This window comes from Pristis pectinata, chromosome 24, assembly GCF_009764475.1.
Source record: "Pristis pectinata isolate sPriPec2 chromosome 24, sPriPec2.1.pri, whole genome shotgun sequence".
In the NCBI taxonomy this organism is placed as follows: domain Eukaryota; kingdom Metazoa; phylum Chordata; class Chondrichthyes; order Rhinopristiformes; family Pristidae; genus Pristis; species Pristis pectinata.
Window position 1 is genome coordinate 933,865 of NC_067428.1, and position 23,617 is coordinate 957,481.

General features: G+C 46.1%; 1 protein-coding gene across 1 annotated transcript in view; it reads right to left on the reverse strand.

Annotated features, from left to right (window-relative positions):
- Positions 1-12,451: 12,451 nt before the first annotated feature.
- Positions 12,452-23,617, reverse strand: part of LOC127582630 (E3 ubiquitin-protein ligase Arkadia-like) — a 100,383-nt gene continuing 89,217 nt past the window's right edge. The window contains exons 14-15 of the mRNA XM_052038094.1: positions 19,737-19,874; positions 12,452-12,823 (exon numbers count right to left, since the gene is read on the reverse strand). Of these exons, the coding sequence (XP_051894054.1) occupies positions 19,757-19,874 (118 nt within the window). The 3' untranslated portion in view covers positions 12,452-12,823; positions 19,737-19,756. The remainder of the gene's footprint in view (positions 12,824-19,736; positions 19,875-23,617) is intronic.

A 23,617-nucleotide genomic window follows, 5' to 3' on the forward strand; every position in this document is an offset into this window, starting at 1 on the left:
AGACCATCGCTCCAGCTTCTCCAACATGAAACACCGAAATAGGGGATCTCCTGCTGATCAAACGATTGATCCTTCTCCTCCCTGCTCAAGGCATGGGGGTCTTCCTTGCGATAGTTACTCTCTGGAGTTTTCACTCTTTACATATCCGATATCATTTATTATTATTCTCTTTTCTTATCAGTTCTGAACCGTTATACTTTGATTCTGTTGGTTCTGACCAATCGGGCTGACCTGTGAGCATTTTCATTTGCTTTCGCCCAGGTAACAATATCCCAGGGATATTGATAGGATGCAGAGCTGGGCTGACAAGTGGCAGATGGAGTTCAATCCGGAGAAGTGTGAGGTGGTACACTTTGGAAGGACAAACTCCAAGGTGGAGTACAAGGTAAATGGCAGGATTCTGGGTAGTGTGGAGGAACAGAGGGATCTGGGGGTTCATATCCACAGATCACTGAAAGGTGCCACACAGGTGGATAGGGTAGTTAAGTAAGCTTATGGGATGTTAGCTTTCATAAGTCGTGGGATCGAGGTTAAGAGCCGCGAAGTAATGATGCAGCTTTACAAGACTCTGGTTAGACCACACTTGGAGTACTGTGTCCAGTTCTGGTCGCCTCATTATAGAAGGATGTGGAAGCGTTGGAAAGGGTGCAGAGGAGATTTACCGGGATGCTGCCTGGATTAGAGAGTATGGATTATGAGGAGAGACTAAAGGAGATTTACTCATTGGAGAGAAGGAGGATGAGGGAGACATGATAGAGGTATACAAGATATTAAGAGGAATAGATAGAGTGGACAGCCAGTGCCTCTTTCCCAGGGCACCAATGGTCAATACAAGAGGGCATGGCTTTAAGGTAATGGGTGGGAAGTTCAAGGGAGGTGTCAGAGGAAGGTTTTTCACCCGGAGAGTGGTTGCTGCATGGAATATGCTGCCTGTGGTGGTGGTGGAAGCTGATATGTTGGTCAGGTTCAAGAGATTGTTAGATAAGCATATGGAGGAACCTAAGAGATGTGGGAGGAATGGGTTCGATAGTCTTGTGTGGTTTGAAGGCTGGTACAACATGGTGGGCCGAAGGGCCTTTATTGAGCTGTATTGTTCTATGGTTCTAAATGACAAGCTGAGGCCCCTGGCTAATGTGTTTTGGTGTTTATTTTTTTAAATTTACTAGCTAAAATTTATGAATTTTGATTTGGCCATCTGCTCTACTGGATAGTTGTAGCTTGGGTGGGGGTCAATTAAGCTCACCTCACCGAGACATGCTGCGCCCCTGGCTGATGTGCTTGTGTTTACCAGATGGGTTGAAAATGGTTCTGAGCAACGCATTGTTCGTTTGCTCAGCAATCTGGCCATTCGTCCCATCGTTTATCTTGTCTGCTTTTCATTGTCAGATCAGGAGTGCTCCATTTTTTTCAATTGAGCAGTCCTGACTCCTCTCCCTTGTATTGTGGACCTCTATATTCTGTATTGCTGTTTTATTTCTCGATAAATTATTTTATATTTGTTTTGTGTTATTATTTTACTGATAATTTAGTTTACAATTTCATTTATAAATTATAACTTATCTACCTGTGCTGCCACCTTCAGGGATCTGTGTACACAGAGGGCCCCTCTGATCGCCAATATTTCCCCGGGGGGTTGGGGGACCCGGACAAGACGCTGGGGGAGCTCAGCGGGACAGGCAGCATCGGTGGAGAGAGATGGACTGCAAGACCCAAGACTGTCGACTGTCCATCTTCCTTCCTCGAACCTGCCCAACCGCTGAGGGGGAGGAGGAATCGTGATGGATTGGTACGTACCCGCGTTGCAACAGAGGGAGTGCTGGCAGTCTGAGGTGGAGAGGAATCCGGGAACAGAACAAACGTATCCCAGAACGTTGAGGGAAGCTGGGGGAGGAGATATCGGCACCATCCTATCTGGATGCATCACAGCTTGGTACGGCAACTGCTCTGCCCAGGACAGCAAGAAACTGCAGGTAGTTATGGACATAACCCAGTGCCTCATGGAAACCAGCCTCCCCCCTGTGGACTCTGTCTATACCTATCGCTGCCTTGGTGAAGCAGCCAGTATAATTAAAGACCCCACCCACCCGGATCATTCTCTCTTCTCTCCTCTTCCATCAGGTAGAAGATACAGGAGCCTGAGGGCACGTACCACCAGGCTCAAGGACAGCTTCTATCCCACTGTGATAAGACTATTGAATGGTTCCCTTATACGATGAGATGGAGTCTTCACCACACAATCAAGCTAGTTATGACCTTGCATCTTATTGTCTACCTGCAATGCACTTCCCTGAAGCTGTGACACTTTACTCTGCATTCTGTTATTGTTTTATCCTGTACTTCTTCAACGCACTCTGTACTACCTCGATGCACTCTGTACTCGTCGTGGCTATCACTCGAGGTAGAGGATGATGGTCTTCATTCCGTTGATCTATTTATGGACTCTCAAGTGGCTTATGAGTCCAATCTTGGCTCTGAAAGTTCTTCCGCATTCAGGACAGGTCATTCCAGACGGCAGATCGGGCTTTGGTTGTTTCTGCCTCTCTTTCCATTTTTTCTCGTCCTCTAATTCTGCACATCTGTCGGCTTCGAAAGTTGCTGTTCCTTCTCAGATGATGGTTTGCCGGAGTTTCCTGTCCTCGGCATTGGTTTCCCAATCATTGATGTCCATGTTACATTTCTTCATGTTGGCTTTTAAGATGTCTTTGAATCTCTTCTGTTGTCTGCCTCTTTTAAGTTTGCCTACTTTAAGCTGGGAGTAGAAGATTTGTTTCAGCAGACGTTCGGCTTTCATCCGAACAACATGACCGCTCCATCTTAGTTGGTTCTTGATAACGTAGGCTTCAATGCTTGTTGTTTTTGCTTCATTTAGCACGCTGACATTGGTCCTTCTATCTTCCCAGCTAATATTTAAGATATTTCGAAGACAGCGTTGATGGAACTTTTCAAGTGCCTTCAGATGTCGTTGGTATGTTGTCCAAGTTTCTGATGCATACAGGAGCGTTGGGATCCCCACTGCTTTTTACACTAACATTTTATTGTCTGTTCTGATGTCACGATCATGATAAACTCTTGTTCAGAGACGTCCAAAAGCTGTTCCAGCGTATTTAAGATGATGTTGGATCTCATCATTAAGGTCGACATTGGAGGAGAGGTAACTTCCAAGATATGGAAAGTGGTCCACATTTTCCAGGGTTGTTTTGCCAAGTTGAATTGATGGTTCTATCCAATTTGTCTCAGTTGGTGACGGTTGGTAGATGATTGGACTCTTCTTGGAATTGATGGTAAGTCCAAGTTTCATGTACGCACTGTTGAAGACAGTCAGGATATGTTGTAGTTGGTTTTCTGAGAGAGCTGCAACGCAGTTGTAGTCTGTGTATTGGAATTCGATGATGGAACTCATGGATGTCTTGTTTTTGGACTTGAGACGGGCAAGATTGAAAAGTCTGCCCTCTGTTCTGTAGACAATTTCGATTCCTGGGGGTAGATCATCCTTGATGATGTGGATGATTGTCGCAATGAAGATGGTGAACAAAGTTGGGGCATTCACACATCCCGGATTTACTCCTGATTTGACTTGAAAAGGCTCACAGTGGCTGTGGCAAGCATGCCATCGTGGAGGAGTCTCAGGATTCGAATGTACTTTTCATGGCATCCACAGGTGGATAGGACATCCCATAGGAGTTCCCTTGAACCGAGTCAAAGGCTTTGGTGAGGTCGATGAATGCTATGTACAGCGGTTGAAGTTGTTCACAACATTTTTCTTGCAGTTGTCACATTGTGAAGATCATGTCGATTGCTCCATGTGACGGTCTAACACCAGCTTGTGTCTCCAGAAAGATCTTCTCGACTAAAGGCTTGAGCCAGTTGTTCATGATGTGGGTGAGGATCTTTCCTGCTGTTGCTAACAGGGAAATTCCAAGATAGTTTCCGCATTCGGATCCATCACCTTTCCTTTTGTAGGTGGGAATGACTGCTGAGTCTCTAAAGTCTGCTGGTACGTCTTCATTTATCCAGATCTTGATGAGAAGTTGATGCAGTTGGTAATGAAGCAGGTTACCTCCAATTTTGAAGACCTCGGCTGGTATTCCATCGAGTCCAGCGGCAGTGTTGTTCTTCAAGGTTTTGATGGCTTCCTTGACTTCTTCAAGTGTTGGTATTTTGCTTAGGGAGTCAGGGTAACGGTTTGGTTTGATGATAACGATAAACTACTCCAACAACTCATCGACGAAAAGAGAAAAGCTTTCATCATTTTACAAAATGACCAACAATAGGCTACTAAGAGGAAACGCTGTCAGGAATGCAAGGCTGCAGTCCAGAAGAGTACTGGAAACCTGAAAAACCAATGGTGGAGGAAGAAAGCTCAGGAAATCCAACGACTAGCAGATGCCAATGACACGAGACTTTCTTAATGCAACCAAATCTATTTTTGGCCCATCCACTCACGGTCAAGCCCCTCTCAAAAGCAAAGATGGTTCACCAATCCTGAAGAGCAATGCTGACATCAATCCTAGATGGAAGAAGCACTTTGAAGATCTGTTAAATCAAACTGTCTCATTTGACAGGAATATGATTAACAACAATCCAAAACAGTCCGTTGATAACTCTGTACTACCTCGATGCACTCCAACTGGGGTCTGACCAGGGTCTTGCAACATTACCTCTCGGCTCCTAAATTCAATTCCACGATTGATGAAGGACAATACACCATATTCCTTCTTAACCACAGAGTCAACCTGTGCAGCTGTTTTAAGCGTCCTATGGACTCAGACCCCAAGATCCCTCTGATCCTCCACACTGCCAAGAGTCATACCATTAATACTATATTCTGCCATCATATTTGACCTACCAAAATGAACCACTTCACACATCTGCTTTGAACTGCATCTGCCACTTCTCAGCCCAACTTTGCATCCTATCTATGTCCCACTGTAACCTCTGACAGCCCTCCATACTATCCACAACACCTACAACCTTTGTGTCATCAGCGAACTTACAAACCCATCCCTCCACTTCCTCAGCCACGTCGTTTACAAAAAAGAGTAAGGATCCCAGAACAGATCCCTGAGGTACACCACTGGTCACCGACCTCCATGCAGAATATGACCCGTCAACAACCACTCTGCCTTCTGTGGGCCAGCCAGTTCTGGATGCACACTGCAATGTCCCCTTGGATCCCATGCCTCCTTACTTTCTCAATACGCCTTGCATGGGGTACCTTATCAAACGTCTTGCTGAAATTCATGTACACTACATCTACTGCTCTCCCTTCATCAGAGTGTTTAGTCACTTCTCAAAACAGGCAATCAGGCTCGTAAGGCAGGACCTGCCCTTGACAAAGCCATGCTGACTATTCCTAATCATATTATACCTCTCCAAATGTTAGAACCATAGAACAATACAGCACAATACAGGCCCTTCAGCCCACCATGTTGTGCCGACCTTTAAACCACGCCTAAGACTATCTGACCCCTTCCTCCCACATCTCCCTCTATTCTAAATTCCTCCATATGCTTATCTAACAATCCCTTGAACGTGACCAGCGCATTCCATGCACCAAACACACTCTGGCTGAAAAACCTCCCTCTGGCATCTCCCTTGAACTTCCCACCCATTACCTTAAAGCCATGCCCTCTTGTATTGAGCATTGGTGCTCTGGGAAAGAGGCGCTGGCTGTCTGCTCTATCTATTCCTCTTAATATTTTGTACACCTCTATCATGTCTCCCCTCATCCTCCTTCTCTCCAATGAGTAAAGCCCTAGCTCCCTCAAGTCTCTCAGCCCAGCTCTGCATCCTATCAATATCCCTCTGCAAGCTTCGACAGCCCTCCACACTATCCACAACACCTCCGACCTTTGTGTCATCTGCAAACTTGCTAATGCACCCTTCTACCACCTCATCCAAGTCATTAATAAGTATCATGAAAAGTAGAGGTCCCAGAACTGATCCTTGTGGGACACAGCTAGTCACAGCCCTCCAATCCGAATACACTCCCTCCACCACAAAACTCTGCTTTCTACAGGCAAGCCAAATCTGAATCCACACGGCTAAGCCTCCCTGGATCCCATGCCCTCTGACCTTCTGTAGAAGCCTACCATGTGGAACCTACCCTGTTACGCACTCCAACCGCATGTTACCCCAGAGTGGGACACAGTGAACCCCGCAATCGGAGCCCACCCTGTGAACCACTCCCATCATATGTTACCACACGGTGGGACCCAGTGAGACAGGGTGGGGTCCCATTGTGGATTCACTGGGTCCAACCCTAGGGTAACACAGAGAGCATGTAGGTCACAGGGTGGGGTCCCATCAGAGGTTCACTGGGTCTAAACATGGGGTAACACACGGTGAGAGTGGGACAGAGGGTTGGTCCCATCGGGGGTTCACTGGGTCCCACCCTAGGGTAACACACGGTGGGAGTGGGTCCCATTCTCTTTTTACTCTTTCTGCTTCTCCCTATTTCTCTTTCTCTATTTCCATATTTCCCTTCTCGGTATTTCTAACACTGCATCTCTGCATTTAGCTTTCTCCCTCGTATTTCTCTGTATTTCTTTCTCCAACTCCATATTTCTCCTTCTCCATCTCCGTATTCGTTTTTCTCTATCTCCCTATTTCTGTTCTCCGTATTTCTTTTTCCATCTCCGTATTTTTCTCTCTCCATCTCCGTGTTTCTTTTCTCCATATTTCTCTTTCTCCATCTCCATAGTTCCCTTTCTTCATCTCTGTATTTCCTTTCTCCGTATTTCTCCCTCTCCATCACTCTCTTTTTCTCCATCTCCGTAATTCCCTTCTCCATATTTCTCTTTCCTCATCTCCGCATTGAGTTGTCCCTGTGGATATCAGTGGAGAGCGGAAGGTGTGGTTAATATTGGATCAGTTGGATATTTCAGTTCTTAGAGACCAGACAGGCTGGGTTTGTTTTCCCTTGGGAGTAGGCATCCGAGGGTTGTACAGACACACACATAAGATTATGAGGAGGACAGGTACGGTGGATAGCACGAATCTCTTTCCCATGGAGGAATGTCTAAGACAAGGTGACCTAGGTTGAATGTGAGAGGGAGGAGGTTTAGAGGGGTTCGGAGGTGATTGCTTTGAGACCGATATGTGCTGCCAGGTGATGGAGGCAGGTGCTCTCACAACACTTGCAGTGCAGTTGAATCAGCAAGGCAGAGATGCCACAGACTTAATTGGGCAGATAGGACGGGTAGAGCCATGTTCAATGGCTGCATGGGTGCGCTGCCAAAGGGCCTGTTCCTGCACCATACGACTCTCATGTTGGGGGACATCAGAGATTATAGGGCATCTGCCCCAAATGGTAGGGCATGGTAGGGTCGAAGAGTAGGGCATCTGCCACGAATGGTATTGACAAACAGAGGAACCCTCTAGTGGCTGGTCACAGACTTCCAATCCCAAACGTAGCCCTCCACATCACCCTGTCTCCGATTCCCAGGCCAATTTCAGATTTGCCACACAACCAGCTGGAGAAACAAAAGTGGCCATCCGTTTTAATTCCACTTCCCATTCCCACACGGACATATCTGTCCATGGTCCCCTCCCAGGCCAGGTCACAGCCAGATGTAAATTAGAGGAACAGCACCTCATATTCCGCCTGGGCAGGTCTCCAACCTGATGGCATGAACATCGAATTCTCAAACTTCCAGTAACTGCTCCCACTTTTCTCTCTCCTCCTGATCCCACTCCCCCCATCACCCTACCTACTCCATCTGCCCGTCACCCACACACTCCTCCCTCCGGTTCCCCTCCTCCCTCCCTCCCTGTATTCCACGCTCCACCATCCTCTCCTATCAGATTCCATCTTCAGCCCTTTGTCACTTCCACCCATCACCTCCCAACTGAAACATAATCCCCCCTCCCCCCCACCATCTGCCAATCACCCCCATGACCTGGGTCGTCCTATCACCGTCAGTTCTTGTTCCACCCCTTCCCCCCACCCCTTTATACTAGCTTCTGCCCTCTTTCTTTCAGTGCAGATACAGAGTCTCGACCCCAAACGCCGACTGTCCATTTTCCTCCACAGGTGCTGCCCGACCCTCCAGATCTGTGTTGCTCCAGATTACAGCATCTGCAGTCTTTTGTCTCTCAGTTTTTGTTTCAATTTTCCAGCTTACCCTAGATTCCATGGGCTCTAACATTTTGAACCAGCCTCCCATATGGACTTTGTCAAAGGTCTCACTCAAGTCCATCTAGGCAATATCAACCACACTGCCCTCATCAAAATAGTTAGTTACCTCTTGAAAATCAAAATCAATTAATCATACAGGATCTTCCACTAACAAATCTGTGTTATCCCTGACCAATCCCCACCTTACTAAGTGTCGATTAATCCTGTCCCTCATTTTTTTTATATATACACAAGTATTTTCCCTTCTACTTCTGTCAGACTAACTTCTCTGTAATGACCTGGCTTATTCCTACTGCTGTTTTGAATGAAGTGACCACATTGTCAGTCTTCTGGCACGTCACCTGTGACAAGATTTAAATTTTTGCATCAAGGTCTTGCCTCACATCGCAGTCTGCGATCCATCTCTTCAGATGCTGAGGATTTAAACATAGAACAGTACGGTACTGGACAGGTCATTCGGCCCATGATGCTGTGCCAATCTTGATGCCAATTTATACTAAATGTCCTCCTGTGTACCATCCACATCCCTCCATTCCCTTCATATTCATGTGTCTAAAACCCTCTTAAACACCACCAAACTGCCTGCTCCCACTGCTACCCCCCGGTAACCCATTCCAGGCACCTCCCACTCTGCCTGAAAAACTCCGCCCCCCCCCCCTCCTTTAACCTTAAAAGCATGTCCTCTGGTGTTTGACATTTTAATTTTTTTTAAAATTTTATTTACAGCATGGTAACAGGACCTTGCAGCCCAACGAGTCTGCGCCACCCAATTTAAATCCCAAATTAACCTACCCATACGTCTTTAGAATGTGGGAGGAAACCAGAGCACCCGGCGGAAACCCACGCAGACACAGGAGAACGTACAAACTCCTTACAGACAGCAACGGGAATTGAACCCCGATCGCTGGCGCTGTAATAGCATCACGCTAACCGTTACACTACACTGGGCAACAGATTCTGACTGTCTACCCTATCTACACCTCTCATAATTTTAAAAACCTCTATCAGGTCTCCCCTCAGTCTCTGATGCTCAAAAGAGATCCCAAGTTTGTCCAACCTCTCCTTATAGCTCATTCCCTCTCATCCAGGCAGCATCCTGGTGAACCTCTTCTGTACCCTCTCCACAGTCTCCACATCCTTCCTGTAATGGGGCGCCCAGAACTGCACACAATGCTCCAAGTGCGGTCTGACCATAGCTTTATACAGCTGCAGCGTGACTTCCTTATTCTACTCAATACCCTACCAATGAAGGCAGCCGTGCCATACGCTGTCTTTACTGCCTTATCTACTTGCGTAGCCACTTTCAGTGAACTATGGACCTGGACCCCGAGAGCCCTCTGTACTTCAATGCCGTTAAGGGGCCTACCATTAACTGTGTACTTTCTCCTTTCATTTGACCTCCCAAAGTGCAACACCTCACACTTGCCCGGATTAAACTCCATCTGCCACTTCTCTGCCCATATCTGTAACTGATCTATATCCCACTGTGTTCTTTGATAGTCCTTTACCCTGTCCACAGCTCCACCAATCTTGGTGTCATCTGCAAACTTGCTACTCCAGCCATCCGCATTTTCATCCAAATCATTGATATATATCACACACAGAGGTCCCAGCACCGATCCTTGCGGAACACCACTGGTCACAGACCTCCAGCCAGAACAACAGCCTTCCACCCCTACTCTGTCTTCCATGGGCACGCCAGTTCCGAATCCAAACTTGCAATTCACCCTGGATCCCATGCATCTTTATCTTCTGAATCAACCTTCCATGAGGGACCTTATCAAATGCCTGACTGAAGTCCATGTAGATAACGTCCACTCAAGCACCTTCGTCACCTCCTCAAAAGACTCAATCAAGTTTGTAAGGCATGACCTCCCTGCACAAAGCCATGCTGACTGTCCGTAAGCAGGCTATGCCTTTCCAAATGCTCATAAATTCTAACCCAAAGAATCCTCTCCAATAGCTTCCCCACCACTGATGTGAGGCTCACTGGCCTGTAATTTCCTGAATTATCCCCATTTCCCTTCTTGAACAAAAGCACAACATTTGCTACTCTCCAGTCCTCCGGGACCTCGCCTATTGCTTGTGAGGACACAAAGGTCCTCTTCAAAGCTCCAGCAATCTCCTCACTTGCTTCTTTCAATATTCTGGGATATATGCCATCAGGCCCTGGGGACTTATCCACCTTCATGCTTTTCAGAAGACCCAGCATTACCTCCTCCTTAATCTCAAACTGTCCCAGAACATTATCAAGCCCCACTCTGCCTTCACCGTCCTCCAAATCCTTCTCCTCAGTAAATACTGGCACAAAGTACTCATTTAGTACCTCAGCCACTTGATCTGACAATGAGCACAAACTCCCTCCTCCATCGTCGAGTGGACCCACCCTCTCCTTAGTTATCCTCATTTTCTTAAATAAGTACAAAATCCCTTGATTTCTCCTTGATCCAAACATCCTCCAGCTCCACACACAGACTGCCCTGTTGATCTCAAAAGACTCCACTCTTTCCCTGATTACCTTCTTGCTCTTAATACAAAATGCCCTGGGACGTTCCTTGATTTTATTTGCCACCAGTGTATCGTAGTCCCTCTTTGCCTTCCTAATGGCTTTTTGAAGGACCCACTCCGACACAGTCTAAGCTCTTGAATGGCCTCTCCTGTTTTGAGTGCCTGCACACAGTATCTGCTTCCTTTTTTATCTGATCTATTTTCCAAGTCCTATCCCCAGTAACATGGGGCACTGGAAGTGATATGGAGATTACAACCCAAGTGATTCTGCTCTTTAATCTGCTACTTACGGAGTTAAGTTCTTGTTGCGAGTTCTCATCCCTTCTCCCTATGCCATTTGAACTGACACAGGCCATGTCCACTAGCTCCCTGCTCTGAGACATCCCTGACCCTAGCACCAGGTAGGCAACATACCGTTTGAGTGTCTCCATCGTGGCCACAAACCTGTCTGTGCCCTTACACTCAAGTCCCCCATCGTTATAGCTGTCCTCTTCTTTTCCTGCCCCTCCCAAGCAGCAGAGACAACTATGGTGCTGCTTTCCCCGAGAGGCCAGCCCAACCCCATCTGTTTGAGAGGGGGACAGCCAGTGACCCCTGTCCCACCTGCCTCCACCTACTGCTCACTCACTGGCTTTCCACCTGTTCAGCCATTGCTTGCAGTGGGACCAGCTGGCAAAACGTACCATCAACAACGTCCTGTACAGTGAGTCTATTCACAGCGCCAGCTACACGGTGCAGTCAGTCAGGGGTTGCAGCCAGACACACTTTCGGTTTACACAGTCACAGGGACATTGGAATCTCCCAAGTCTCTCACATATTACAAGAGTATTCCATGAGCTGAGAAAAATAGAGGTCTATGGGTAAGCCTAGTAATTTCTAAGGTAGGCACACATTCGGCACAGCTTTATGGACTGAAGGCCTGTATTGTTCTGTAGGTTTTCTATGTTTCTATGGGACTGTGTTCACCTGCCTTGATTTGGGTCATAGTTACCCCCTTTAAGTTAGAGCGCTAGTTATATTAGGAACCACCTTCTACATTAAACACCAGCTACTGTGATCCCAAATCCTGAGTTAAAGGCAGAAATACCCACCAGATCGATACTCACCAACCAGCTGACCCATTGCCCTGTTTCACTAGCAACACCTGGAGCTGTGGGGTGAGCAGGGTCTGGTCCTGCCCTCTCCCCCCGGACCTCCTTGCTGCTGCTGCTGACAGGTATAGTCAACATCGGGGTAACGGGGTACCCTCAGCCTTCACAGCTTGGGAAATTTGGGGAGCAGATTCTCTGACACTGAAGCCAAGGTCAACATTAAGAACATCATTATAACTGGGAATTTGCTGACCCCATGGACCATCTCCACCGGGAAGGTCAGTCAGCCACTGGTATCCTTCTGGCATATCAAGGGTGAGTGAGAGCAAAAACTCAAACTTGTGACCCTGGGGTCAACATCACTGAAAATAGTCACCACAGCACTCACATCAAAGAGGTGAGTGGATCCTGGTTCAGCAGTAACACTGGGATTGTCGTCAGGGGATGAGAGTGCCTCATGGTCAGTGTTAATTAAATCCATGGACCCCTCGGGCTAACAAGGGTGTATGGAGCTGCAGCCACATCAGGTCACACACGTGCTCTTCAGATCCAAGGGCAGCTGCAGCATCACCACTTTCTTCCCTCTCAATGTGCCAGTTTACCACGGACTCCGGAATCGGTTCCTGTCTGGGAAGGGAGGGAGTGAGCCTGCTTCACCACATTACGTAGAGCACAGTCAAAATCATGAGTATTAGAGGGTAACTTAATTTAATTCTTTGCAAACAGCTGGAATATTATTTCTGAGACATTTGAAACTCAGGTTAGTGTACAGTAACACCGCCCGTCCTTCTCAACAAAAAAACGAAACAAGGAGGAAACTGGAACAGGAAGTATGTTGATCCTTTGGCGTTTCCGCAGTTTGTAAGGCTGATCTGGGAACAATGTACAGTGGTTGCAGCCAGGTTGGATCCGCTGTGATGCAATGGTCCTTCCTGCAGTGGAAGAAGGGCTGGCTTCTGTACAATATGTTGTGTACACGGGCCCAGGCGGTGGACAGTCTTTTGGTTTTCAGTCAAAGCCAACTGCAAACTCTTGCCGATTCCAGATGCAAGCCCAGAGTGCTCAAGGAACTCAATACCAACACCTAAGCAAAATAAAACATAGGCTGAAGCAGGTTCATGTTGTGTTCTCAGCTCTTTGTTGAGAAGTCAGGGGAAAGAGAGAGAAAGGGAACCTGAGGACCCCGGAGGCTGTTCCCCTCAAAAACAGGTATTCTGCTTTGGATGCTGTTGAGTGGGATGACCTACAGAGATCAAGTGGCAGTAGCCAAGTCTCTGGCACTGGGACCAGTCCTGCTGCTCAGAAGGGAAGGGAGGAGAAGAGAAGGGCAATAGTGATAGGGAACTCGATAGTCAGGGAAACAGATAGGAAGTTCTGTGGGCATGAGTGAGAATCCCGGATGGTATGTTGCCTCCCAGGTTCCAGGGTCTGGGAAGTCTCTGATCGGGTCCACAACATTCTTGAGCGGGAGGGAGAACAGCCAGAAGTCGTGGTTCATGTTGGTACCAACAACATCGGTAGAAAGAGGGATGTGGTCCTGAAGAGTGAGTTTAGGGAACTAGGCAGAAGGCTGAAGAACAGGACCACAAAGGTAGTAATCTCGGGATTACTGCCTGTGCCACACGACAGTGAGTATAGGAATAGAATGAGGTGGAGGATAAATGCGTAGCTGAGGGATTGGAGCAGGGGGCAGGGATTCAGATTTCTGGATCATTGGGACCTCTTTTGGAACAGGTGTGACCTGTACAAAAAGGATGGGTTGCACTTGAATCCCGGGGGGGACCAATATCGTGGCAGGGAGGTTTGCTAAGGCTACTGGGGAGAGTTCAAACTAGATTTGTTGGGGGGTGGGAACCAAACTGAAGAGACTGGGGAAGAGGCGGTTGGCTCTCAAATAGAGAAAGCTTGTAGACAGTGTGAGAGGGAGGATAGGCAGGTGATAGAGAAGGGATGTGCTCAGACCGATGGTTTGAGATGTGTCTATTTTAACTCGAGGAGTATTGTGAACAAACTGGATGAGCTTAGAGCTTGGATCAGTACTTGGAGCTACGATGTGGTGGCCATTACAGAGACTTGGACGGCTCAGGGACTGGAATGGTTGCTTCAAGTGCCGGGTTTTAGATGTTTCAGAAAGGACAGGGAGGGAGGCAAAAGAGGTGGGGGAGTGGCACTGTTGATCAGAGATTGTGTCACGGCTGCAGAAAAGGTGGACGTCGTGGAGGGATTGTCTACGGAGTCTCTGTGGGTGGAGGTCAGGAACAGGAAGGGGTCAATAACTTCACTGGGTGTTTTTTTATAGGCTGCCCAATAATAGGAGCAGATAGGGAAGCAGATCCTGGAAAGGTGTGAGAATAACAGAGTTGTCATGATGGGAGATCTTAATTTTCCAAATATCGATTGGCATCTCCCTAGAGCAAGGGGTTTAGATAGGGTGGAGTTTGTTAAGCGTGTTCAGGAAGGTTTTTTGACACAATATGAGATAAGCCTACAAGAGTAGAGACTGTATTTGATCTGGTATTGGGAAATGAACCTGGTCAGGTGTTAGACCTCTCAGTGGGAGAGCATTTGGAGATAGTGATCATAATTCTATCTCCATTACAATAACATTGGAGAGAGATAGGAACAGACAAGTTAGAAAAGCGTTTAATTGGAGTAAGGGGAATTATGAGGCTCTCAGGCAGGAAATTGAAAGCTTAAATTGGGAACAGATGTTCTCAGGAAAAAGTACAGAAGAAATGTGGCAAATGTTCAGGGGATATTTGTGTGGAGTTCTGTGTAGGTACATTCCAATGAGACAGAGAGGTTATGACAGGGTACAGGAACCGTGGTGTACAAAGGCTGTAATAAATTTTGTCAAGAAGAAAAGCTTACAAAAGGTTCAGAGAGCTTGGTAATGTTAGAGATCTGGAAGATTATACATAAGGCTAACAGCAAGGAGCTTAAGGAGGAAATTAGGAGAGCCAGAAGGTGCCATGAGAACTTTTTTTTTAAATTTAAAATTTTATTTACAGCGTGGTAACAGGCCCTTCCAGCCCAACAAGTCCGCACCACCCATTTTATACCCATATTAACTTACCCATATGTCTTTGGAACGTGGGAGGAAACTGGAGCACCCGGAGGAAACCCACGCAGACACAGGAGAACATACAAACTCCTTACAGGCAGCAACGGGAATCGAACCCCGATTGCTGGCACTGTAATAGCATTGCACTAACCGCTACGCTTAAGGAAAACCCCAAAGCATTCTACAGGTATGTGAAGAGCAAGAGGATGAGACGTGAAAGAATTGGAAAGTGTGTGTGGATCGAGAGGAAATGGCAGAGGTACTCAGTTAATACTTCAGTGTTCACTATGGAAAAGGACCTTGGTGATTGTAGTGATGACTTGCAGCAGACTGAAAAGCTTGAGCAAAAGCTTAAGAAAGAGGAGGTGCTGGAGCTTTTGAAAAGCATCAAGTTGGATAAGACACCAGGACCAGATGAGATGTACCCCAGGCTGCTGTGGGAGGCGAGGGAGGAGATTGCTGAGCCTCTGGCGATGATCCTTGCATCATCAATGGGGACGGGAGAGGTTCCGGAGGACTGGAGGGTTGCAGATGTTGTTCCCTTATTCAAGGAAGGGAGTACAGATAGCACAGGAAATTATAGCCTAGTGAGTCTTACTTCAGTGGTTGGTAAGCTGATGGAGAAGATCCTGAGAGGCAGGATTTATGGACATTTGGAGAGGTATAATATGATTAGGAATAGTCAGCATGGCTTTGTCAAGGGCAGGTCCTGTCTTACGAGCCTGATTGAGTTTTTTGAGGATGTGACTAAACACATCGATGAAGGGAGAACAGTAAATGTAGTGTATATGGATTTCAGCAAGGCATTTGATAAGGTACCCCATGCAAGGCTTATTGAGAAAGTAAGGAGGCATGGGATCCAAGGGGACACTGCTTTGTGGATCCAGAACTGGCTGGCCCACAGAAGGCAAAGAGTGGTTGTTGACAGGTTGTATTCTGCATGGAGATCAGTGACCAGTGGTGTGCCTCAGGGATCTGTTCTGGGACCCTTACTCTTCGTGATTTTTACAAATGACATGGTTAAGGAAGTGGAGGGATGGGTTAGTAAGTTTGCTGATGACACAAAGGTTGTAGGTGTTGTGGATAGTGTGGAGGGCTGTCAGAGGTTACAGAGGGATATAGATAGGATGCAAAGCTGGGCTAAGAAGTGGCAGATGGCGTTCAACCCAGAGAAATGTGAAGTGGTTCATTTTGGTAGGTCAAATATGATGGCAGAATATAGTATTAATGGTAAGACTCTTGGCAGTGTGGAGGATCAGAGGGATCTTGGGGTCTGAGACCATAGGACGCTCAAAGTAGTTGCACAGGTTGACTCTGTGGTGAAGGAAGCATACAGTGTATTGTCCTGCATCAATTGTGGGACTGAATTTAGGAACTGAGAGGTAATGTTGCAGCTATATAGGACCCTGGTCAGATCCCTCTTGGAATACTGTGCTCAGTTCTGGTCACCTCACTACAGGAAGGATGTGGAAGCCATAGAAACGGTGCAGAGATTTACAAGGATGCTGCCTGGGTTGGGGAGCATGCCTTATGAAAGCAGGTTGAGGGAACTCAGCCTTTTCTCCTTGGAGTGATGGAGGATGAGAGGTGACCTGATAGAGGTGTATAAGATGATGAGAGGCATTGACCGGGTGGATAGTCAGAGGCTTTTCCCCAGGGCTGAAATGATGGCCACAAGAGGACACAGGTTCAAGGTGCTGGGGAGTAGATATAGAGGAGATGTCAGGGGTAAGTTTTTTACTCAGAGAGTGGTGCGTGCATGGAATGGGCTGCCGGCAACGGTGGTGGAGGCGGAAACGATAGGGTCCTTTAAGAGACTGTTGGATAGGTACATGGAACTTAGAAAAATAGAGGGCTATGGGTAAGCCTAGTAATTTCTAAAGTCAGGACATCTTTGGCACAGCTTTGTGGGCTGAAGGGCCTGTCTTGTGCTGTAGTTTTCCTATGTTTCTAGGTCTTTCAATGGGGATAACATTAGGCAGAAACCGACAGCTTGGCCCAACCAGTTGATGCTGGTTTCGATGCACAACGACCTTCCTCATAATTTTGTTCAATTCCTATCTTCATTATCTACTAGCTTCCTCTTCTTGCCATGAATCCTAGGGATCAATGTTAGAGGAATCAGTGAATGAAAGGTGATCAACACCAGGGAATTTTGTGAATCCGGATTCAAAAACAATCAATGGCCCATTTGCCAATCGCACAGAAGTCTGAGCTCCAAGATCACGAGATTATTCCTCCTCAGCTCTCCAGCCCGAGGAGATACCATCTCTCATTCGTCACCAGTCTGCACTCCAGAGAACATCAGCCAAATTTTCTCCATCTCTCCTTATGGTACAACTCATTCACCTCAGCAATTCATCTTTCTTAAAACAGCTTTACTTATGCCCATTTACAATCTTGCTGGGACTGTTGCAAAATGGGAGGGACTTTTGGAAACCTATCTTTAAGTTCCTGGGAGTGAACACCACCAACAGCCTGTCCTGGTCAAATCACGTAGATGCCATGGCCAAGAAAGCTCACCAGCGCCTCTAATTCCTCAGGAGGCTAAAGAAATTCAGTTTGTCCCCTTTGACTCTCACCAACTTTTACTGATAGACTATAGAAAACATCCTATCTGGATGTATCACAGCTTGGTACGGCAACTGCTCTGCCCAGGACCGCAAGAAACTGCAGAGAGTTGTGGACACAGCCCAGCGCATCACAGACACCAGTCTCCCCCTCCTTGGACTCTGTATTTACCTCTCCTTGTCTTGGTGAAGCAGCTGGCATAATCAAAGTCACCACCCACCCAGGACATTCTCTCTTCTCTCCTCTTCAATCGGGTAGAAGATACAGGAGCCTGAGGGCATGTACCACCAGACTTAAGGACAGCTTCTACCCACTGTGATAAGACTATTGAATGGTTCCCTTATACAATGAGATGGACTCTGACCTCACGATCTACCTTGTTGTGACCTTGCACCTTATTGCACTGCACTTTCTCTGTCGCTGTGACACTTTACTCTGTACTGTTATTGTTTTTACCTGTACTACATCAATGGACTCTGTACTAACTCAATGTAACTGCACTGTGTAATGAATTGACCTGTATGATTGGTTTGTAAGACAAGTTTTTCACTGGACCTCAGTACAATAATAAACCAATACTGCATCCACAATTTCTGACGTCACCTCTGCAGGACGTAGGCTATCATGTCCAAGGTCATTTCTCTGGTTGTGCTTCCCAATAATTCCTTCAGCAATGGTTAAGTTCCTTGCTGCCATTCGACACTTCATTCCCCCTCCTGCTAACTTTATCAGATATGTGAAGATAGATGCAAACTAACTGGTTTATGCTTTATTTCTCCTGTAATTGTCTCTATAGTTTTCTTTTTAATTACCCTCTACTATTTTTACATATTATCAAACCACTTACAATCATTTCACTTACATCTCTTGCTATTTTATACTCAATCTTTTCTATCAGTTTTTTGATCATTCATTGTTGCTTCCTGAAACTCAGCCAGTCCTCAGGTTAACTACACCCTGACTCCCATTCTAAGCCTCTACTGTCAATCGACTAGCACCTCAACCTTCTGTCAGCACTGACCCCTGGGGTTCACTTCACTGAGAGAGAAGTGAAATATCCGAGGATGACGAGGTTGAGGAGAGTATTAGATTGAAGGGAGAGACTTAGAATCATACTTAAGTTTTATTTCTCAATGGAATATTCTGAAATATTTCTTTAAATGCTTACCATTATGGGTCAAAACTGTGGAAAACTTTTATTCTGATTTCCCAATCTACCTCTGAAAAGGAAAAAAAAACTGCAGATGCTGAAAATCTGAAATAAAAGCAAAACACTGAAAGCCCTCATCTGTAGAGAGAGAAAAACTGCCAAACATCTAATTCCAGCCTCATCCCTACAAAATTAGCTTTGCCGGAGTTGCAAATTCTAACTAAACTGTCTCTCATTCTATCATATTGCGATTAGGACTATTATGTAATAAAAAAATAATCACAATTGAATATGTTGAAAAGATTAAATCACAGGTTGCATCTCAAGGCGACTGGGATCAATATCCCTGCAGGAATCTTTGCCCGTCATTGCAGAAATTTTACGCTGTCTGTCAGGAGATGAGAACCTGACAGTAGTTTGAGAAAGGAGAGAGGCAAACATTGGACATGGAACATAGGGGTGTGGCAGATGAGTCTGGAAGGCAGAGGAAACAAAATTTAGAATAAGGGAAATATAAGATTGGCAGTGCACAAGTGTAAGGAGTCCAGGAAATAAGATAAAGCAGTGAAGACAGACATATGGCAGTACGATATCATGGAAATTTCCAAAGTTGGACAAGAAAGGCAACCCAGCATTTCTGGCTAAAGGGTTTTCAGACAAGGTAGAATAAAAAGGCAGCTGTACAGAATTTCTGGTTATGTTAAAAATTACACAGGTGATGTGGGATGGTGTACTCAAAGAATCAATGAATGGAGGTCATCTGGGTAGAACTGGAGAACAAAAAAAAGGAAATTCTGTTTTTGGGAACACAAGCAGTCAGGAGCAAATATGTAGGTGCAAAGATATCAAGACGGTATCAGTAGGGGTTTGGACAATCCTAAAATCAGCTGGGGGAGTAAAGGGTACAGAGAAGGTGGAGAATTCTTGGAACATATCTAAGAAACATCTTGGAGAAAATCATCAAGTATCAATCATTAAGTAATAGCATATCAGCATACAGTGGGCTGTTTACAACTACTCACAACAATAGTGCACACAAGAGACCAAAGACCAAAAATTTGTAAGTATATAATCAGGACAGTTTCACCTAAATATGCTTATACACGTCATTCAAACCCTTAACAATAGAGAGCAAACCAGAAAGGTGCCTTCACCCATCCTCTGTTGCACTTGTCAAGCAGAAATTTCACATCAAGTGCAACATTACTTTACCTTTTATTCCCAATGATTAATTAGGTGTCAACAGGCAGCTGGGCTTCAATGTCCACTCGACAAATTGGACACTTCTTACTGGTGGCTAACCACTGGTCCACACAGATCTGGTGGAAGAGGTGCATACAAGGGAGACGCCTGGAATGAACAATAAACAGCGTTTTGTTTGGTCTGGTACTTCAATACCTCAGCCTTAATAACCCATCAATTAATGAGTGACTCTGATCATAAACATTATCAAAACGTCCATCTGAGCATGGAGCTACTTCATCTCAGATGGTGATTTTTACACGGTAATACTAACCAGAGGAAACATTTCTTCAACGTGAAAGGTTAATTCTGTTTCTCTTCCCACAGATGCTGCCCGGACTGCTGAGTATTTCAGGCATTTTGTGTTCTTATTTTAATTTTCCAGCATCTGCAGCTTATTTTTTTTCCAGCCAGAGGAAACAAGACAAGAAGTCATAGGAGGAAATTAGGCCATTCAGCCCATCGGGTCTGCTCTGTCATTCAATCATGGCTGATTTATTTTTCCCTCTCAACCCCATTCTCCTGCCTTCTCCCTGTAACCTTTGACACCCTTACTAATCAAGAACCTTTAACTATACCCAATGACTTGGCCTCCACAGCATCTGTGGTAATGAATTCCACAGGTTCACCACCCTCTGGCTAAAGAAATTCCTCAGCTCTGTTCTAAAGAGACATCCTTTTATTCTAAGGCTGTGTGCTCTGGTCCTGGACTCACCCACCATTGGAAACATCCTCTCCACGTCCACTCTATCCAGGCCTTTCAATATTTGGTAAGTATTATTCTTGTACTTATCCCTAAGAAAACCTTCTTAATGAGATCATCTTTCATTCTTCTAAAGCTAGGAGTGCAGCCCCAGTCTGTACTTTCTCCCAATGACAAAAGAACCTGCCAATGCCAGAATCTACAACACAAACAGATTGCTGGCAGAATCCTGCTTGACCCGCTGAGCTCCTCCTGTGTTGTTTTTGTTCTGTACTTTCTCCCCTTGCCCAACATCAGCCTGGTGAAATTTCACAGCACTCACTCTGTCACAAGCATCCTCCTTTGGATACAGAAACCAATGCCGTGCAAAACATTGGAGGTACCAACCATCCCAACAGGACCATACACAACGACAGGACAACTCAAATCCTACTGTAAAGGCAGGCATGGTAGTGTAGCAGTTAGTGTAACACTATTAGTGAAAGCAACCCGGGTTCAATTCCAGCCGCTGTAAGGAGTTTGTACATTCTCATGTCTGCGTGGGTTTCCTCCAGGTGCTCCAGTTTCCTCCCACATTCCAAAGACGTAGGGGTTAGGAAGTTGTGGGCATGTTATGTTCGCGCCAGAAACGTGGCAACACTTGCGGGCTGCCCCCAGAACACTCTATGCAAAAAGATGCATTTCACTGTGTGTTTCAATGTACATGTGACTAATAAAGAAATCTTATAAAAATCCTCTTGAAATATTGCTTAATTTGCTTGCTGTAACTTTCACCTAGTTTTCTCCAAACCCCAGCAGCTGTTCCAATCTCTCATCATTTAATAAACACTTTGCCTTTCCACTTTTTGGGCTGAAGCAATTCCCACGTTACCCTCCATCGTCAGCACCCCTGCCCGTTCACTTGGCCTGTCCATGTCCCCCACAATGCTCTCACTGCTTTGTATCAACAACAAACTGGGGTATTTCTTTCTCTCTCATCCTTTAGTTGTGCATTTACATTCGATACTTTCCAATCTGTGGAAACCACTGTAAAACCTATGGAATTGTGGAAGATAACAGGCTGTGCCTCTCCAGTTAGGCACCTCATTCAAGTCCTCGATATGCAGGTCATCAGGTTCTCGGAATCCATCGATTTTCCAGGCTTGCAAGTTTTTCCAGTACTTTTTCTTTAAAACATTTGCCCATTTCTTTCAGTTCTGTATTCACCCTGGAACTGTGACTCCTCATATTGAGATTTTTGGTGTGAATATAGACACAAGAATTTGCTTAATATTTCTGTATTTCCTAATATAATTTCTTGTGTCCCAGCCTGCAAGGACCATATTTATTTTTGCTGAAATAGAAAACAAAATGCTTAAAGAACTCAGCAGGTCAGGCAGCAGCTGTGGAGGCAAAAGGTGTGAGCTGATGTTTTGTGTTGAGAGCCTGCATCAGGACTGAGGGGGAAGAGGAAAGACTGCCGGTGTGCAGCAGTGTGGGGTGGGAGAGGAGAGGGAGTGTGGTAGGTGATAGGTGGAACCAGATGGTGAGGGGGTGATGAGCAGGTGGAACCAGGTAGGGAGAGGTAAACAAAGGGAGCAGAAACCTAGGTGGACAGGTGAGTATGTGTGGGAGGGGAGCACCAGGTGTGGAAAATTCAATGTTCACACCACTAGTTTGTTAGCAACCCAAGCAGATCATAGGATGTTGTTCTTCCAATTTGCATTTTGCCTCTGTTGCAACAGAGAAGGCTGAGGACCGACAGATCAGTGTGGGAGTGGAAAAGAGAGTTAAAATGATATGCAGTCAGAAGCTGGGGATGGCTGTTGTGGACAGATGTGTTGGCTGCAGAGGGGAGAGCAGATGTGTGGAAAATGGAGGAACTGTGAGGGCTTCATCAACCATGGCAGAGGGGAAGCCTTGTTTCTGGAAGGAGGACATTTCAGATGTCCTGGAGCAGAAGCTTCATCTTGAGCTTAGATGCAATGGAGATGGAGAAATTGAGAAAAAGGGATGGCATGGAGCAGGGGGGAAGGAAGTCGCTGTGGAAGTCTGTGGGTTCACAGAAATGTTAGTGGCAAGTCCATCTCCTGAAATCCCCACATCTGTTTCCACCCATCACCTACCAGCCTCTTTCCTCTTAGTCCTGATGCAGGGTCTCAACCAGGAACGTTAACTTACATCTCTTGCCTCCACAGATACTACCCGATCTGCTGAGTTTTTCCAGCGTTCTGCTTTTTATTCCCACTGCCTGCTGGAATCACACAAGGCACTGAGAACCTCGAGTACTTGCATCAGGAGCACACAAAGGCTCACAGAAATGGCAGGGAAGTTGCACCACCTCACAAAATTACCCACCCGCTCTTCCCATGAGGCACCTTCTGCCCCATCTCAGTATCAGGTTTATTATCACTGACATATATTGTGAAATTTGTTGTTTTGTGGCAGCAGTACAGTGCAAGACAAAAACAAAAATTGCTACAAGTTACAAAAATAAAAAAATAGTGCAAAAGAGGAATAATGAGGTAGGGTTCATGGACCATTCAGAAATCTGACAGCAATGTGGGTCTTCAGGCTCCTGTACCTCCTCATGATGGTAGAGGAGGGCATGTCCCGGATGGTGAGGGTCCTTAATGCTGGAAGCTGCCTTCTTGAGGCACTGCCTCTTGAAGATGTCCTCAGTGGTGGGGAGGGTTGTGCCTGTGATGGAGGTGGCTGAGTCTACAACCCTCTGCAGCCTCTTTCGATCCTGCATATTGAAGCCTCCATACCAGGCAGTGATGCAACCTGTCAGAATGCTCTCCACCGTACATCTGTAGAAATCTGCAAGTCTTTGGTGACATACCAAATCTCCTCATACCCCAAATGAAGTAGAGCCGCTGGCATGCCTTCTTTGTGATTGCATCAATGTGTTGAGCTGAAGATAGATCCTCTGAGATATTGGCGCACAGGAACTTGAAGCTGCTCAGCCTTTCCACTGCTGTTGTGGCAGGAGGCAAACTGCAGCAGGTCCAGGCAGGAGTTAATTCTAACCTCTCAAAGCATTTCATCACAGCAGGTGTGAGCTGCGGTAGGATCTACAGGTCGTACATTAGCCTCGCCAAAGAACCCACAGAAACAAGTCATCCTTGATTCTGAGGAACCACGTGAAGATGATTTTGACTGAAAG